This window comes from Akebia trifoliata, chromosome 1 (genome assembly GCF_017979445.1).
Source record: "Akebia trifoliata isolate Shusen 1 chromosome 1, ASM1797944v1, whole genome shotgun sequence".
NCBI classification, from domain to species: Eukaryota; Viridiplantae; Streptophyta; class Magnoliopsida; order Ranunculales; family Lardizabalaceae; genus Akebia; species Akebia trifoliata.
Window position 1 is genome coordinate 28,676,522 of NC_141375.1, and position 18,918 is coordinate 28,695,439.

Genomic DNA, 18,918 nt, shown 5'->3' on the forward strand with positions numbered 1-18,918 from the left:
ATGTCCTAGAATGAACACGTAAAGTTGGATGGATATCTACCTAAGACTAGAAATTACTTTGAAGCAGGTAGCCCCCTTTAAAATTTTGAAGGAATCCTCTTCCTTGGATTACATGTGACGTTTACAAGGAGGTATCCCAAATATTGATAAAAAAAAAATTAGGGATTTGAATTAAATACAAAAGTCACGGCAATGTGAAAAAAGCCTAGATTAGATAGTCCAAGACTGTCGAATTTCATAAAATTTGATCGAGTAAGGCGTCGAATTTTTCATTGTTAATTTTTTTTTCAACGGAAACGAAACCATCAAATTAATGGGGGATGAGAGAAATTTTATGACTATAAGCCGTTAACTTGGGGAACAGCAAAATTTTCAACGGCCATGGACCGTCGAAATTCAATTTCTAAAATTTCTAGGCTTTGACCCGTTGAATTTTCTAGATAAAATTTTCAATTTTCACGTCATAGTGCGAAGAGAATTCCTTCAAATTTTGAAACGGGTTGGCTGCTTCAAAGTCAGACTCCCCAAGAAACTTGGATCTCCACTTGTATCAATAATGAAAGTCCTGTGTTTTTGGATTCATTACAACTATATATGTCAAGCCACAAACTTGTTTGTTGTTCGATTCACATAGTAGGTTGTGGGAAATAATGAATCCACTGTTTTGGTCTATATTAGAGATATCCCACGCTTTGGTAAATATTAAAGATACCCTTGTATTTGGCTTTGGTAAAATTAAATTAGGGATACATCCCCTTTGTTTTGAATTAGGTCATCTTCTGTGAGACCATCATAAATCGTAAGTGATCCAAAGGTTCAATATGATTGGGGTTAGTTCTAGTGTGGCAAACAGTTGATTCAAATTCGGAACGACCAGCGTGATAACATTGTAGACAACTATAACCCCTTGAAAATACATGAATGTATAATTTTCAAGAGGATACGTGTCACTATCAAATGAAAAGGTGTACATTAATGGTTCCACCTCAGAGCATCACATCTACTTGTATACAAGGTTGGATTGTTGCATTCGTCCCTTCCTTTTCAGTTATAAGTGCCTTACTCTGTGTTTGGATTGAGAGAAAGGAAGGGAAGGGAAGGGAAGGGAAAATAGCACCCTTTCTCCTGTTTGGATTATTAAGTGGGGAGGGAAGAGAAGAAAAATGGAGGGAAGGGAAGGGAAAAAAGTAAGAAATTTGTTCCCTCCGAAAATGGAGAGACGCGGAGGGAAGAGAAGAGAGTGACTTTTCTATTCCAAATTTACCCTCATTCTTTTTAAAATTTCCAAAACTTATTTATATGGACAGACCAAGAGTAGAGGTGCAAGATGAAGGACTCGGTAATTGGTATGTGGACTTGGATTGGTGATAAAGCTGTGATTGAGGATTCAGTGGTCATGGGTGTTGATATTTACCAAGTAAGTCTACTATTTTATTTTTAATTTTTAATTTTTTTCCTTTTGCATATTTGTCCTGTCTTTGTTCTCATCTTTGTGTTTCTTCAACAGACAGATGACATACAAATAAGCAATGGGATGGAGGGGAATGTCATCCTTGTCCCCATTGGTATTGGAGAAGAGTCTCGCATAAGGAAAGCCATAGTAGATAAGAATGCAAGGATTGGCAAAAATGTTAGGGTACCGAATGATACAAAATAATCTTTGAATTTCTTCGTATAAAAATTCAGCAACTTCATTTTATTCTATATTAAATGAAGTGATCTACTTGATCCAAAATATTTGTTTCGGTGGATATCTAAATAATAACAAAGAGTTGTGACGAATGCACAACCATATATATTTTTCTTCGGGATACACAAGGAAAAAGATCTGTGGTTTTATGCCCTTGCTACATCAGTTGCGTATGATTTACTGCGTGCATTCATCATTATTCAATAACAAATACCCGTTTATGTTTTTCCTGTTTTTCTGTAAATATGTTATAATGTTATTCTCCCTAAAAACAAATACCCAAATGGTATCATTCTTTTTGTAAATCTCATTCTCTGTATTTGCATTTTTAGATCAACATATTTTCTTAATTTGGCTTCCTGACTTTTCATTTTATTTTTTATTTTTTATTTTTTATAATAATGTTTATTCTTAGCTTCTCTTGCGTGTCTAACTAATATCTTGTGTAGCTGATATGGGGTTTCTGTATTTTTGTAGATTATTAATAGAGACAATGTCCAAGAAGGAAACAGGGAAGATTGTGGGTACATTATTAGTGGGGGAATAATTATTGTTCTAAAAAGTGCAGTGATCCCAGATGACAGCATCCTATGATGAAGATAATTTCATTCCTTGCAATTCACGTTATCCTTTGTATTCGTTAGTTAAAATAAGCGAATGTGTAACTATCAAAAAATTAATTTTTTTGGTAGGATTTTAATTCTATATTTTGGGAGCAAGCCAATGTCATCATCCATATGTCATTAGTGAATAATATTATGTCAATAAAGGAAAGTTTTAGATTTCTTTGTATATTGTTTTAATTTCATATTTAACATATCAGATGTTATTTTTGTGCAGATAACAAGCATGCTATGGTTAGTAGGTTAGCATTAGGAAATGGGCAACCCTCTTAAGAATTCCAAGAAACTAAAATTTTGTTAAAGAAAATGAAAAAAGAGATATAACAATAAATATCCACCGCAAAATCCCTTAAAAGTGTCGTTCGACAATAAAAGCCATAACGATAAAGATATCCGTTGTAGTAATGAAGTTGACAATTTTGAAAAATTGTTGTATTCTATAATAAAAATGTTGAACTTGACACTGTAAAAATGATTCAGATTTATTTGTTTTTTTTATTGTTTTTTGACTTCAATAGTATATATATATGTCATAGTTGTGAAAATTAAGAATATATCATTCTCCATTTCTAAGTTACAATAGAGTACTGTAGGAAATTATTGCAATCATTATTTAAAAACGTAAGTATGTGAAGAAGGGCAGAAAAATGTAGTTTGGATATTTCAAAAACATTATAACAAAATATATCGTTGTAGAAGAGTTAAATGACCAGGATCATATGTTCCCTCACGAGTCATTCAAAAGTGTAACTAGAAATATCCATCTCTAATATAAGGGATTTCTACGTGTTTCCTTAGGACACTTGTTAACAAAATCCTTATATTAGAGAGATTCTATTGTCACACCAACTTTTGCTTAGGATGTTCTTAGTAAAAGTGGGTGTGGCAATAGAAACTCTCATTTGTAAGCATTCAAATGAAAGGTACCCCTCAAATTGATCTTGAACGTTTGGTCGTTTATATTTTGTATCATTGTATAAGTAGAATTTTGTTTTTTAGATTATGAAGGGTATAATAGTCATTTGACAATAATAATTTCTCTTCTCTTCTCTTATGAATTCTAACCAAACAAGAGAAACTTGATTTTTTTCTCTTCTCTTCTCTTTTAATCTAAACAGGGTGAAGAGAAATTAGTCTTCTCTTCCCTTCCCTTAATGAGTTTCTCTTCCCTTCCCTTCCCTCAATCCAAACACAGCGTTAGAGACTAAAATAAAGAAGTCCACATCTTAAGTACTATCAGATGACAAGTACTTTGGAAAAACAACACGGAGTTCCCAAATAAGTCATATGTGGACCACAGACCGAGGACCACCTATCTACATTGATTGTTGATCGCATCTCCATGTGAAAATAAAAAACTCGCCAACGCCACATGAATGTAGAGTATATATAAGAATCGTGATAATCTGACTACCCCCCGTGACAAACTCAATGGGCTACTCTAACATGGCAAGTTCGGGCATCGTAGATCTGCACTCACCGGAATACACGGCTGCAATTCCCCATAAAAATTAATTTGGAGGGAATTCCTTTTCAGTTATTTTTGTTTAAAAAATTAAAAAATTAGAGGTATTTGTGTAGGAAATTTCAAGATGTATTTAATGCAGTTTAATGTGTGTCCTAAGAGTAAATGTTAAGACGCATTAAATACACTGAAATAAGCATTTGAGGATATTTTTTTTAGAAAAAGAAATCTGAACGTGGCGGGCAGACCCAACTGATGGGGGTGTTAATAATAGCTCTTTTTATGCATTATTTCCATATTCTATTTATGCCAATTATCTTTAATTGGGGTGTGATAAGTAAAAGTAGAGGTGCTAAAGCAGCTCTCTTTATGTATTTTTTCCATCTTTGTTATGTCTTTGTTTTCTATTTTTATCCTTGTATCCACATTTTGTAAGAAAGAGAAAACCACTATGGGTCCAGCGACAGTAACACAATCCATGTCTCATTTAGTAGCTACCGCTTTGGTTTAGTTTGAATTGATTCACGAGATTTGATGTTGTTTTCTTCTCCTGCGTCGCTGGTCCTTAAAAGCGCTACATCTAGTGTCAGTATTCAAAGAGTTATTTCAAAGATGCCTCGTAAACAAAAAGTTATTTCTAATAAGAATAAGAGTCGTGATAACCTCACTACCTCACGTGGCATATGATTCCCTCGAGATACATATTTTTATGGGAGAGTGAAATTTTGTATCTCGAGACGTATAGATCCATAGTTCCTGAACTTGTCACGTCAGGAGAGTCGATTGAGTGTGCCACGTGAGGTAGTCAAATTATCGCGGTTCTAAGAATATCACACCTCTTAACGTGAAAGTGTATGGGAACCATAGATGCTTTTCATCGAGATACGAGTGAAAAAGCATCTATGATTCCTATCCACTTTCCCGTCAAGAAATGTGATATGAGGTTCCATCTTGAGGTCACTCAAGCTTGATTGTTCTAATAAGAGACCATCTCCATCTTTTTGTACCATAAATTATTAATTTGAAGTCATCACGTTTAACATCAAAAATTACATATATCAAGAAACAATTGAATTAGGAATTTTTTTAATTACAAGTCGTCATCTTGGTTGTAATTAAGCTTTTGGTCTCCAAGTTTAATGCTTTTAGATATTGAGTGCATATTTTGTAGCTTAACCTAATAGGGTAATAAAAAAAAACTGACTTACATGATAGGTGGAAGAGCCGTAGATTTTTTTCCCTTAGGTATGTGTGCAGTTGTGTATCCTGAGAAAAAAAATTCTACTATTCTTGCATGGTACCATTAATTGAGTTTTTGAGTTATTCTGTCAAGTTGAGTTACAAGATCATTACACTTAGATATTTATTCTACGGTCTCTCTAATATATATATATAGGTCCCGTTCAGCAACAAACATTTTGGCAAAACATTTTTCAAAACATGGGTTAGAGGTTTTGGAATGGGCTGATTTTTGGTGAGGATGATCTCTACAGTGAGGAGATCATCCTCACCAAAAATCAGCCCATTCCAAAACTTCTAACCCCAATTTACAAGTTCAAAAATCGTGGACCGTCCATTTCTTGTAAACCATTTTTAATGGGGTTAGAAGTTTTGGAATGGGCTGATTTTTGGTGATGATGATCTCCTCACCGTAGAGATCATCCTCACCAAAAATCAGTCCATTCCAAAACCTCTAACCCATGTTTTGAAAAATGTTTTGCCAAAATGTTTGTTGCTAAACATTTCCCTATACATATATATGTATGGAGCGGTTCGGCAACCCTAAAGTTTGCCAAACATGGTGTCAAACATTTTTTGTAAATTACTTTTGATGAGATTAGAAGTTTTGGAATAGGCTGATTTTTTGTGAGGATGATCTCTGCGGTAAAGAGATCATCCTCACCAAAAATCAGCTCATTTTGAAACGTCTAACCCTAATTTACAAGTTGAAAAATCATGAATCATCCAATTTTTGTAAATCACTTTTGATGGGGTTAGAAGTCTTGGAATAGGCTGATTTTTGGTGAGAATGATCTCCTCATCATAGAGATCATCCTCACAAAAAATCAGCTCATTCCAAAACTTCTAACCCATGTTTTGAAAAATATTTGACACCATATTTGACAAACTTTAGGGCTGCTGAACCGCCCCATACATACATATATATATATATATATATATATAGGGTAGCGTTCAAGGGCAAACTTTTTAGCAAACTTTTTGGCAAAACATTTTTCAAAACATAGGTTAGTGGTTTTGGAATGGGCTGATTTTTGGTGAGGATGATCTCTACGGTGAGGAGATCATCCTCACCAAAAATCAGCCCATTCCAAAACTTCTAACCCCATCAAAAACAGTTTACAAAAAATGGACGGTCCACGATTTTTCAGCTTGTAAACATGGGTTAGAAGTTTTGGAATGGGCTGATTTTTGGTGAAGATGATCTCCTCAGTGAGGAGATCATCCTCACCAAAAATCAGCCCATTCCAAAACCTCTAACTCATGTTTTGAAAAATGTTTTGCCAAAAAGTTGGCCATTGAACGCCCCCCATATATATATATATATAATATATATATATTATATATATATATATCTATATATATATATATATATATATATATATATATTTTGGTATACAGATCATAACACTAAGGGGGTGTTTGTTTACCGCTGATTTCAGCACTTAATGCTGAATGCAATTCAGCTTCAGCAATCAGTACGTTTGTTTACTCCACATGTTCAGCACTTATTGCTGAAAAATAAGTGATAAGCATTAAGTGAAGTTGGATCACTTAATTATTTTGCTGAAGCAGTAAGCACCGGTCTTTTTCAACACGGACAAGTATACCCTTATACTTGAAATGATATTACCTTTTATGTCCTATGAATAATGCTATAAGCACCCCACAAATTAATAAGGCAACCCACACCAATATTATCTCTCCTATTTTCTCTCTCATCTATGTATTTAAATAATATTAATTCAAATTAAATAATAATATTAATTCAAATAAAAAAATAATATTAATTAAAATTAAATAATATTAATTTAAATTAAAAAATAATTTTAATTCAAATAAAAATAATAATATTAATTCAAATTAAATAATATTAATTTAAATTAAAAAATAATTTTAATTCAAATTAAAAAATAATATTAATTCAAATTAAATAATATTAATTTAAATTAAAAAATAATATTAATTCAAATTAAAGAGAGAAAATTTTGACCCTTAAAGGGTCGAAATTTTCTCTCTCCTTCACGCATTTAAATAATATTAAATATTTCAAAAAAATAAAAGAGGAGAGAGAAATTTCCTCTTTCCTTTTTATTTTTTTGGAATATTTAATATTTAATATTTACCGAAATATTTATATTTAATATTCTCTCTCTTTAATTTGAATTAAAAAAATTTAAAATTTACTTTTTAAATGATGTGGAGGAGAGAGAATTTGTTTGGCTAGATTCCCAAAACGAATTTCATTAAATTTAGTATTTTTTTAATAAACAAATTTTATTTTTGAATTTTATTAATAATTTCTCCTTAAACATACAATTGTTGAAAATGGTAATATAGTCAATTTACTAGTTTTCAGCATTAAGTAACAAACAGATTTACGTGATTACAGTGCTTAATTTAAATCAGTTCAGCACAATTCAGATCGGTAAACAAACAACAATTTCAGTACTTAAATTCAGCGCTTATACAGTTTCAGCAATTATAAGCATTCAGCACTTATTTGTTCAGTTTAACAAACAGCACCTAACTTGGAAATTTGTCCACTTTGGAACCTTGAGAGTGGGTACAATAGTTGGAAGCTTCTGAACTTTTTCTTTTTGGGGACCAAAAGTTGCTTTAGTAGGGTCAAATCCCCGATATGATTAGGGAAGTACAAATTACCAATTACCCAAAAATGGAACCAAAAAATTGAAATTAAACCCCAACTGAAAAGTTTCGGTCCGAGTTCAATTTTGACTTGTGCTAACCGGACCAAACTTAAATCGAAATAAGATCCGAAAATCGAAACGAAAACCGAATTGATATAATATGTTTATTTTAATTGTTCTTCACAAGTTCTTAGTTGGTAAATTGGTAAGACGTTTGATTCTGTCACATCTTAGGTTCCAACTCCTTTGAAACCCACACCGGAACCGAAGAATACCTGAAAAATTGGTTTGGTCTCTGTTTCGGTTCTAGCCATTGTATGAAAACCCAAACCGAACGGTTTGATTTTGGTTTCAGTCTTACCCAGACTAAACCCAGAAATTCGAGTCGGTTCAGGTATAACCGAATGTACATCCCTACATATAATTTCTTCAACCAGATAGAAAAGGTAATCCTAATCTAAGAATCCAAATATATATTTGAACTTAAAAATATTACTTAGCAATCATTCCTAATATATATATAAACTATAGCTATCTTCCTATTTCTAGATGGATAGCTGTTCGTTGGGTGAAACCTCCTATTTCTAGATGGATAGCTGTTCGTTGGGTGAAACCTTCTGCAGGGTCCATAAATTTTAATATTGATGGTTCTTGCCTTGGAAATCCAGGTCCATCCGGAGCTGGATTCATCATTAGAGCTGAGAATGGTACATTGTTGCAAGCAGGTTGCAGGTTTCTTGGTCTTGCAACCAACAATGTAACGGGATTCTCAGCCCTTTATAATGGTGTTTGCATGATTTTACCCTATAGCAGGAACATCATCATTGAATCAGATTCTTTGATCTTGGTTAATGCTCTTATAGGTGGATGTTTTCCTTGGGTGCCAATAATTTTTCTCTGTTTAAGTATATCAAATGGGACATTCGACATATTTTTAGAGAGGCTAATTTTGTAGCAGATGCTCTTGCTTCCTATGCTTCTTCTACTTTTGATTCTGTACATACTCTCCCGTTTATGGTTCGCAAGGCTCTTATGGGTGATCTCTTGAATCTCCCAAGTCCTAGGCGAGTCCATACTTTGTAATTTTCCTTTTCTAATTCAATTCAATTGCTTCGAAAAAATAAAAAATAAAAAAAACTAATCTTTATATTCTAAATATATCAATCTTCATCACAACCTTCCATTTGTGATGATATACATAGACAACGAAATAATGTATCTAATGCACCTTAACACGATGCATCTCATTTGCTAACACCCGCTTAATATTGCAAGTAAGCATTGTCATAAAGTGTTTTGCTGATATCCACAAATTCAAATCATATCATCTTCCAAAGCTAAAGGACTAATATCCAATCCATCAACACTCCAATAAGTATTATTGAAGAAAAAAAAAATCTCAAGCCCACCAAACAATACAGATTAGGATCTAGAAGAAAGTAGCAGCAAATGAAGAGACAATTAATGTTTATGCAGTCATACAATGCCACTCTTACATAAGACCTGGCTGGGGTTGAAGATCTAACCATTGGAAATTTATGCCAAAGATTCGGAGCCCACCAGTGCCAAATAAAACTAGCCCTAAAATGGAAACATGACTAATAAAAAACACTTACTATCAATTAAACCAAGTGTTACAAACTATAACAGCATGTTTTTCTTTTCTTTTCTTTTTGTCGGCATGTTATATGAAACAAGAGCAATACAAATTAATACATCCTGCGAGTGCAACATTGCAGGTGGACCTGCATTCAATTAACCAGCCAAAAAGCATAATAACGCACACGAAAGCATGGTTCATGCATACAGGCAGCACAAAAAAAAGTTAAAGCAATATATCATGAACTAAGTTCACAAGTTCAACTACAATTTTGTACGAGGTAAAGCTGATTAATTTGGCATAGATAACCTAACTCCTATTCTTGTGTCGCTAACTTTTTTTTTTTTTTCCATTTAAGATCTTTGTAAATATAATTTTTATTTTTCCTCAAATCCTAATGCTGTGTTTTTGGATTGAGAGAAAGAGGGGTAGAGAAGTGAAAATAAATGAGATTGTCTCCATTTCTCTTGTTGGATTGTTAAGTGGGGGAGAGAAGAGAAAAAACAAGGTGAGTTTTCTTTCTCTCCATGGTGGAGAGATTTGGAGAGAAACCTTTTAAAATTATTTTATAATTTCAACTCTGCCCCTAAATCTATTTTAAGAAATTTTAAATTTAAAAGCTATCCCAATTTCTCTCCAGTCAATCCAAACATGGTGGAGAGAAACTGAGTTTCTCTTCTCTCCATTTCTTTCAATCCAAACATAGTATATGGATGGTGTTCAACCGTGGGTTGAAGGTTAGAAAAGTGCCGGTACATAGGAGTAGACTAATCTAAACTGTGGGTTGATACTAGGGATTCTCAAGAAAAATGTATCTCTAAAATAGTTATATTAATTAATCCCTAAAAATAATAAATTATCTCCACGAAAATTTTGTTTTTCTCTATATTTCATCCTTCTCTTTTATGAAGAGCTGGAAGCTGTCTTAAAGAAGCATCCTTTTTCTTTCTTTTTTTACTTGGAGCGCTTCTGCTCCAACGAGTTTTACTCTCCTTTGGGGCCAGAAACTCTCCGCTATCCAAACAGAGCTCTAATAATTATGTTCACACATATCAAAGTCATGATACAGTCTACATGTGACACATGGTTTTACTTACATTAGACCTTAATCAACGTTTGAGCCGCTAAATCAAACTTACAATTGAAATTTGGAAAGTCCAGGGGGACTTTTATTTTCACTGTGATTGTCACTGCGTTGAGATATGATAGCCATATATGTTTCCTCGAGATACGATTATATGGCATATACAGTTACATGCGCACCTCCTCGTCAGAAATGTGAGAATGGCAGTAAATCCTAATGTCACCGTAGCATTACTCTTGAAATTTACTCTAGATGTTTTTTTTAGGGTATTTTAGGTCATTTTTTTTAGTGTCTCATAGAAGATAGGTCAAGGACTCACCACCTTCATTCACACACTCAGAAAATGCCATTTATGAATTCGGTGAAAACGGTCCCTATTTAAAACCTTGAGGCTGGTATTTGTGACAGACCTAGTGCAATAGGAATAGGAAGGTAGATTGCGAAGAAATATATGGATGAGTTAGGTATTAGAAAAGGTGCATGGACCCATGAAGAGGATTCACAGCTGAGGCAATGCATCGCCAAGTATGGAGAAGGGAAGTGGAATCTAGTACCTCAACGATCAGGCAAGTTTCTTTTTTTTCATTTCCATTAATATTAATACATATAGTTATATTTAAAAAAAAAAGTTTAATTATTACTATTGTTTCATTATCTTTGAATTTTGAAGGTCTGAATCGGTGTCGTAAGAGCTGTAGACTGAGATGGCTGAACTATCTCCATCCAGACATCAAGCGAGGAAATTTCGGAGAAGATGAGATCGACCTTATCGTCAGGCTTCATAAGCTCTTGGGAAATAAGCAAGTTGATCTAATTAAAGCTCTTATAAACTCTCCAATTATAAGACCATTATCAATTAATTAATTTATCAAGTTTTAATCAACATCTATTTGATCCCTTCCATGGAGGGTCGGTTGTGTAACATTCTAGAAAAACTCACAACCATTTCAATGGGTAGTTATGCATTTTTCTTCTAAGGATAATAAGGTTGCTGATGCTCTTTCTTCTGAAGCAGTTCGAAACTATTATTATTATAATCTTGTTGACTTTTTATGATAGGTTAGTAGTATAATATATATAGTTTTAAAACTCATTGACTCGGCTCAGAACTGGGGTCGAGTTGATTTGGCGTCAAATCTGGATGGAACCAATTACTTGTCAAATAGAAAGAAGCGGTTTGTCGAATAGGTTGAGACTGCTCAAGAATTATTTGGCTAAATATTGTAGTTCCAAAGATCTTAAGATCAATGATACAAGGCCTTTTACCCAGAATCAGGGAACACTTGAAAATTTCTAGGCGCTCTAAAGCCAGGCAAGTTAATTCCATTTCACTTTAATTCAAAAAATGTTTATTAAACTTTTGGAAATAATAATTTTTATTTTTTCAATAGGCCAGTAAAGTGGTTAGTAGTCAATGTGAAAGTGAGTTTAACGAGATTTAAACTTAGGTGGTGACATCAATACTCCACCCGTAGTTACCAACTTTGCTAAGTTGGCACATTCATAGTTTTTTGGAATAATTTACAGTGGAGAAGATAACTCAGTCTCTAGTAATTTTTAAGGCCTCAATCAATGTCAGTATATAGGAGTTATAGGTTGAGATGGCTGAACTATTTCCATCCCAATATCAAATGAGGAAATAGACCTATTGAGCTAGATAAGTTCTTGGCCGATAGGTAAGATGAAAATGTAGCATACTAGCACTAAGACTTTTCAGTTGTTAACTGGGGCAGAGCCAGGATTTGGTCTACGTGTGGGCAATTAAGACTCTTACAAATTTTAAAATTTCTTGTGGGGACAATAATGGCAGAATTTTTTTTCCGGCCGTTGTTATCAATAGCAGTATCATATATAAGCCCTTACAATTTTTAATAATTCTTGTGGGGGCAAGTGTCCCCATTGCTGCCACTGTAAATCTGCCTATGGTTGTAAATAAGATCACTAATTTCGATATAAAATTAATCTTTTTCTTCTATCATGCAATTTTCAGTAATTAGATCAATCTATACTCTTAAATTAGTTGATTTTTCCTTTTCAGATGGTCATTAATCGCTGGTAGAATTCCTGGTCGCACTGCCAATGACATAAAGAACTATTGGAACTCTCATATAAGCAAGAAATTAGCTACCCATGACAAGGAAGGGAAGCCCAAACTTAAACAACATGAAATCATAAGGCCACAAGCTCATAATCTCGTGGGCAAGTCAATTCGGTTAAGCAATACTCTACAAGTTTCGGGAAGCCAACAACAACAACAACTATCACCACCATTGTCTCTGCTGCCACTATCACCACGAGCAGAACATTCCACGCAAGAGCCTGTGGTGGACCATACCATATGGCTGAACAATATACTTCTTAATGATCAGGAGATGGATGAGGGAATTAACTCAAGAATTGAAGATAACGTGTTAATGGGTGAAAACAATGGTTTATTTGTTGATGGAGGCCAATGGGATGACATTCTAGACATGAACCTTTGGGATTAGAATATTGTACTTATAAGTGAGACTATCTTGTTCCGTGTATGTTGCATGTTGAATTTCTTATTGTCATAAGTCTGATTAATGGATGTCGTTTAATTTAAGATCAATTAGAAAATATTTAGTGTATGTCGGCCTCTATTAACATAGCCAATGATCCGATAGTTGATTAGACAATGGGACAATTTAGTTATTGCAGGGAAAATGCTGAAGCGACCATGCAATTGACTGCCTTTGACACTGTGACACTGTGCCGACATAGATGGGTTTACGAAAGCATAGATGCTTTTCATCAAGATACTAGTGAAAAGCATCAATGGTTCTATGAGTACCTCGATGTCAGAAGTACTGTGAAATGCAGTGAACTCCAGCGCGATTCATAATATTGCGCCCTACGTTGAAAGCAAGCTTTACCATGGTTTTACAATTTTTTGAGTGAACTTAAAACTTGACTCAATTTGATTTTGAGGCGTCTCAATCCTCAAACTTAATGGAGCAAATTCGTTGAGTCTACTTAGAAAATGAGCGAGTTGGCTAGTTAACTGGCTAAGTCAGCTAGAAAGTGCGAATCGGGTCAAAATCTCGACTCAACCGGCTTATTTTATTATACATTATATTTTTGTGAACAACAAAATATAAATATTTTTATCCATTATAATTTTTATTTGATTTGTCCAAGTCAACTTGCAAGTTTTCATGAGGTATACACCCACCAAGCATTGTGTTTTCGGATTCATTGCTACTCTATCGACCCAAGGAAGTGTTCGCTCTTCGAATCATATGATAGGCCGTGGAAAATAATGAATTCACTGTTTTGGCCAATATTAGTGATATCCCACATATTAATTAAGAGTGGCAATCAAGAACAGTGTCCCGTACCTAAACAAGGTCAGGTGGCACCTCATTTCATGCCACATGTCACTTTTTAGGATTCACTAATCATATGGATATGTAGTCCATCCCTTGGTGAACCGATGATCGAAAATAATAGTGTTTGATAACTTGTATCCACTAGATCTAAGCTCTTAAAAAAAAGTTAAAATCCAATGATCAGAAATCATTCTTAAGATGATGCTATAATCAATGGATTCACATCACCAATCAAACTGATGTTTTGTGTATAGGTTAAGTAAGGGATAGACCACATATCCTTATGGTTAGTGAGTCCCAAAAAAAATGCCATGTGGCATAAAAATGAGATGACACCTGACCTTGGTTAGGTATGGGGCATCGTTCTGGATCTCTACTCTTTAATTTATATTAAAGATACTCGTATGGATGATTTTAGTAAAATTAAATTAGGGATACATCCCCTTTGTTTTAAATTTGATGATGTACCTTTTGAGCTAGGTCATCTTCTATGAGACTATCATAAATCATAACTGATCAAAGGTCCAGTATAAATCGGGTAAGTTCTAGTGTAGCAAACAGCCAAACAGTGAACCCAAATTCGAGCCGCCCAGCCAGATAACATTGGAGACTACGCTAACCCCTTGGAGATACATCAATGAATGATTTTTGAGAGGACATGCATGTGTCCAACCCCACCCCCAATAAATCGTAAGTGGACCACGGACCGAAGGACCACCTATCTTTGTTCATCGCATCTCCATGTGACAATAAAAAAAACTTATAAACTTCATTTCTTTTAAAGACATTTTTTTTTATCGTTGGATTTAATTATTAAATTTGGAAATTCGATGATTGTCCATTTTAGAATTCAAGATCTGGGACAAAAAAAAATTAGATTTTAATTTTTTAGGATTTTTTTTTTAATAATTTTTTTTTGTGAATTCAATCTAGACCTTGAAAATGATGAAAAATGATGGATACCTTTTGACATGTTAAAGATTAATTGGTTTGAAAAAAAATAAAGGTCATTGGTTGAGGTTGAAGATAAGGGATTTTTTATACGATTCAAAGATAAAAATCTAGGGTTGAAGACGAATGTACTTGTGTTTGATTAAAAATCAAGGGTTTTGCAACCATTTTCTTCTTCTTTTTTCTTAATAAAAAAATTAATTTATCCAAATATCTGATAATTCATTCGGATGCAAATTCGAATATTAGTTAGTGATATCCGATTGGATTCGAATTCAAATTCGAATATCGCCATTTTTTTTTATTCAAATTCGGATATAACACTATCCAATCGAATACCTATCAGTTGACAACCGTACACCCACATAGGTGGGAGTTATAACTCCTTTAAAAATGTGAGTTGAGGATTTTCTTGGGTTGCAACTCAATGAAATTGATGATCCAAATAACAAATTAGAATTTTAAAATGGGAGTTGTAACTCCAACTCCCACCAACTATCATTTCCAAACACACCATTGATGTTTATGCAATCGGATTATGCTAATCTTTTATAAGACTTGATTGGGGTTAGAAATTTACTTCATTGCCCAACATGACTCAATAATAATAACCCTAATATGGAAACGTGACTAACAATAATATTTACTAGAATTTTCCAGTTAAGATCTCATTTGTAAAGACAGCAATGCGGAAGTGAACATTTTGTTTACGTCAAAATAACAGCAATGCAGAAGTGATGAAGCGATTACGAGAGAGCCATATAATTCCAACTTCACACCTAATAATATTATTATGAATAATGATGAATGCACGCAGTCTTGTCATACAGCTAACTTGACAAGGGCACATAACTGCACATCTTTTTCCTGTGTATGCCCATAAAAATGATGTATGATTCTATGCCTTGCCCCTTCAGCCGTGTATCAAGATCGCGCACGTGCATTCATGCCAATTCTATTATTATAGAAAGTTGTAGAAGAAATGGACTGGTGCATTCATTTGTCCTTTTTTATGAGATATTTGCTTTAAAAATTAAATTCCTTTACGAACCCATAACATCTATTGCGAGAGTTAGCTCATAAGTCTGTAAGACTTCCTGCCACATAATTTTGAAGTTGAGATAAAATTATTAAAGTCACGAGAACCTGACACGCAAAAATGACTTGACGTGGCTGCACACAAACCATAGATTTTTTCATAGACTTTTTTTTTGGGGATACAAAAGGAAAAAGGAAAAAAGATCTATGGTTCTGTACACATACCTCGTAAATGGCGTCAGTGGTGCAGAGTCAGGTTATCAATAGTCAATTATTAAACATAGGATCTGCAACTTGGGTCCCCAACTTGCCCCCAAAAGATAAGGGACTAGGCTCTATTATTGAGTCTGCAAACACTAACAAAATTAACCATAGGAGTTTACCGTCAGTCTATAGGGCAATCCATCTCTTCAAAGTTTGCGCGAGGGGGTTAAGCCAAGCCTAGCTCAAGTCCACCCTTTGACCCTAATTAAATTTACACTACAATAAAACTATAAAAAAGAATATTATGTGTAACGGGCTTAGATGAGTGGTTTCTTTTTTCCTTTTATTTCCTTTACTATAATTTGAAGTTGAACCCATGCCCTCAAAGATACGTAAGGCATGTCAACCAATGAGCTATGAATTTAAGTCCAATAAGTTGTTCATAATAGAGCGATTTTAGTGTTTTAAAATCCGAATGGGACCATAGTCCAATCGATACCTTTTTTCTTTTTTTTTTTCTATAATTTTTTTCAAAAATTAAAAAAGAATTGCTAGCAACTTTACTTATTACACCCCAATTTCTAAAATTATTTATCATTCCCAATTAAATATTAAAACACACTATTCAAACTTTACAAAACTCAAATTATTAATCAACATAACAACCACCCACTTGAGAAGTTTTTACAATTAGGATTTGGCTCATGTAAAATCCTAAACCTGAAAGTAGAAATCAAAGAGCGACACTGTTACATCCCAACTTTTACTATTCCCAATCATGCATTTCTTATTTTATTTTTAGTTGAGGTGTAATAAGTAAAAGTTGGAATGACAATAGCAGCTCTCAACCTTCAAACCCCTCAAATAATAGTGTTGAGGAAGACCTTAGCTCAAGGAGCTTGTCATCAATTTCAAAATAAAGGGGCACCTCAAATATTCATCAAAACATCGAGGTATGCTTTAAAATCCCCTATAAATTTTGAGCTTACTCTTTCATAAATCTAATCGGTCAAACTGATTGAACTAGGAGGATTGTAAAATTTTGCATTGCAAAAATCAACCAAGTACACAAAATACTTTTGCAGTAAATCACCTGTTGGCCACTAAGAAACAGTAAATTTTGTTTTGCACTTTGAAATATTTTAAAGAGCAAAGCATTTTCAAATTGATCGATTTGTGCCTCATCTCAAATATATATCAAATGCAGTTAATATTAACGGCTATTAAAATAATAAATGAAGGATATGCAAGCTAGCTAGAAGATGAACTTTGTCAGACTCACTCTTCAAAACCTTCGATGCTTTATGAAAACCCTAATAAGTCAGCACATCCTTTAAAAGCTCAGACACTAATTATTAGAACCAATATCCAACCCATCAACACTCTAGTACATATTGTCAAAACACGCTTTAGCAAATTTTGGAGCGATGAGCAGAAAATGTATTTCTAGCGATAGGCTTGCTCGTCTTCATTTCAACTTTGTAAATTAAGGGGGTTTTCCCCCATGTACAGCTTCATTAATCAATAGAATAATGTTAAAGTGACCTCAGGCTTATTGCACTTCTTGACATGAAAATGTACGGGAACTGTAGATGCTTTTCATCGTGTCATTCGAATGAAAAAACATCTATAGCTCATATTCACTTTCACGTGAAGAAATGCGATATGAGATTACAGCCTGAGGTCACTCCAGCACGACTCTTACTAATATATAACGGGAAAAACAAAAACAAAAACAGAAACAAAAAAAAAAAAAAAGTGGATTTTGAGGTACAGCAGACCAAAGCTGGACCTCATATTCTTGGGTAGAGGACCCCAAGGAATTCTATATAGCACGCAAATGTGTGTGCAATATTGGGAAGATTTTGTGAAGCAAAATATCTACTAAGTGGGCCGCAATTCCAAATGGTTGAATATTTTCCTAGAATATGTTAATCTTCCACGTTTATTTGGAGACAGTCTGTAACGTTCCAATCCACATGTTTAATTGTAGCAATGTTTAAAAAGTAGGACCAGTTATTGACTAATGATTGATCAGATCAATCCAAAATAATTTGACGGACGGGTCCATGCAATCCGACGTAAAAGTGAATACTAAGTACTTTTTATTTCTTTCTAAACACAGTCATCCTTAACTTCAACATTTTGAGTAAAAACAAATTATCCTACTCTTTTAGTTTGAACTTTAGATTGTATCCACATAAACTTCAATGAATTAAAAAAAAAAAAAAAAAAATTACCTCCTTGGGCAAAGGACAATTAGTAATTGACACCCCCTACGCCCCCATACGCATAATCATAAATCTTTTTCTTGTGTATCATAAGGCAAAAGATTTACGATTCTGTCATGGTGGTGTAGGGGGGCTTATGTTAGAGGGGAGGGGGAGTCATATTATCACGACTCTTGGTAATTCTATATGACTTGCAAAGGGGGCATAAGTTTGATAACCTACCTGATCTAACCATTGAAAATTTTTGTCAAAGATTCAACATTCTATATGACATGCAAAGGGGACATAACCGCATAAGTCGGATAGCCTACCTAATCAGAGACGAAGATCTAACCATTGAAAATTAATGGGTCAAAGATTTAGCACCAACCCAATGGTAATAAGGTGGTTCTATTTGCACACACTCCAAGATGGCTAATTATACCCTCCTTAAGGTTGTGTTTGGATTGAGAGAAATTGAGAGAAGAGGAAAGAAGGGAAGACAAAATAAATGAGTTTCTCTCCATTTCTCTTGTTTGGGTTGTTAAATGGGGAAAGAAGAGAAAAGAATTGGAGAGAAGAGGAGAGAAAAAAATGTGGGTTTTCTTTCTTTCCAAAAGTGGAAAGAAAATGTAAGAAATGAAAAGAAACCCTTTTAAAATATTTTATAATACCAACTCTGCCCTTAGATCTCTTTCAAGATATTTTAAAATTTCAAAATTGTCTCAAGTTCTCTCTTGTCAATCCAAACCTGATGGAGAGAAATTGAATTTCTCCTCTTCTCTTCCCTTCCCTTCTCTTCTCTCCACT

General features: G+C 33.9%; 1 protein-coding gene and 1 long non-coding RNA gene across 2 annotated transcripts; both read left to right on the forward strand.

Annotated features, from left to right (window-relative positions):
- Positions 1 to 1,471: 1,471 nt before the first annotated feature.
- Positions 1,472 to 2,476, forward strand: LOC147411494 (uncharacterized). The gene is made up of 2 exons (XR_015181267.1): positions 1,472 to 1,636; positions 2,168 to 2,476. It is a non-coding gene; the product is annotated as an uncharacterized LOC147411494 (long non-coding RNA).
- An 8,327-nt stretch (positions 2,477 to 10,803) lies between these two features.
- Positions 10,804 to 12,841, forward strand: LOC147411495 (transcription factor MYB114-like). Its single transcript, XM_086432146.1, has 3 exons — positions 10,804 to 10,918; positions 11,023 to 11,152; positions 12,391 to 12,841. Exons 1-3 carry the CDS (start codon positions 10,804 to 10,806, stop codon positions 12,839 to 12,841), a joined length of 696 nt encoding a protein of 231 aa, XP_086288272.1.
- Positions 12,842 to 18,918: the final 6,077 nt, after the last annotated feature.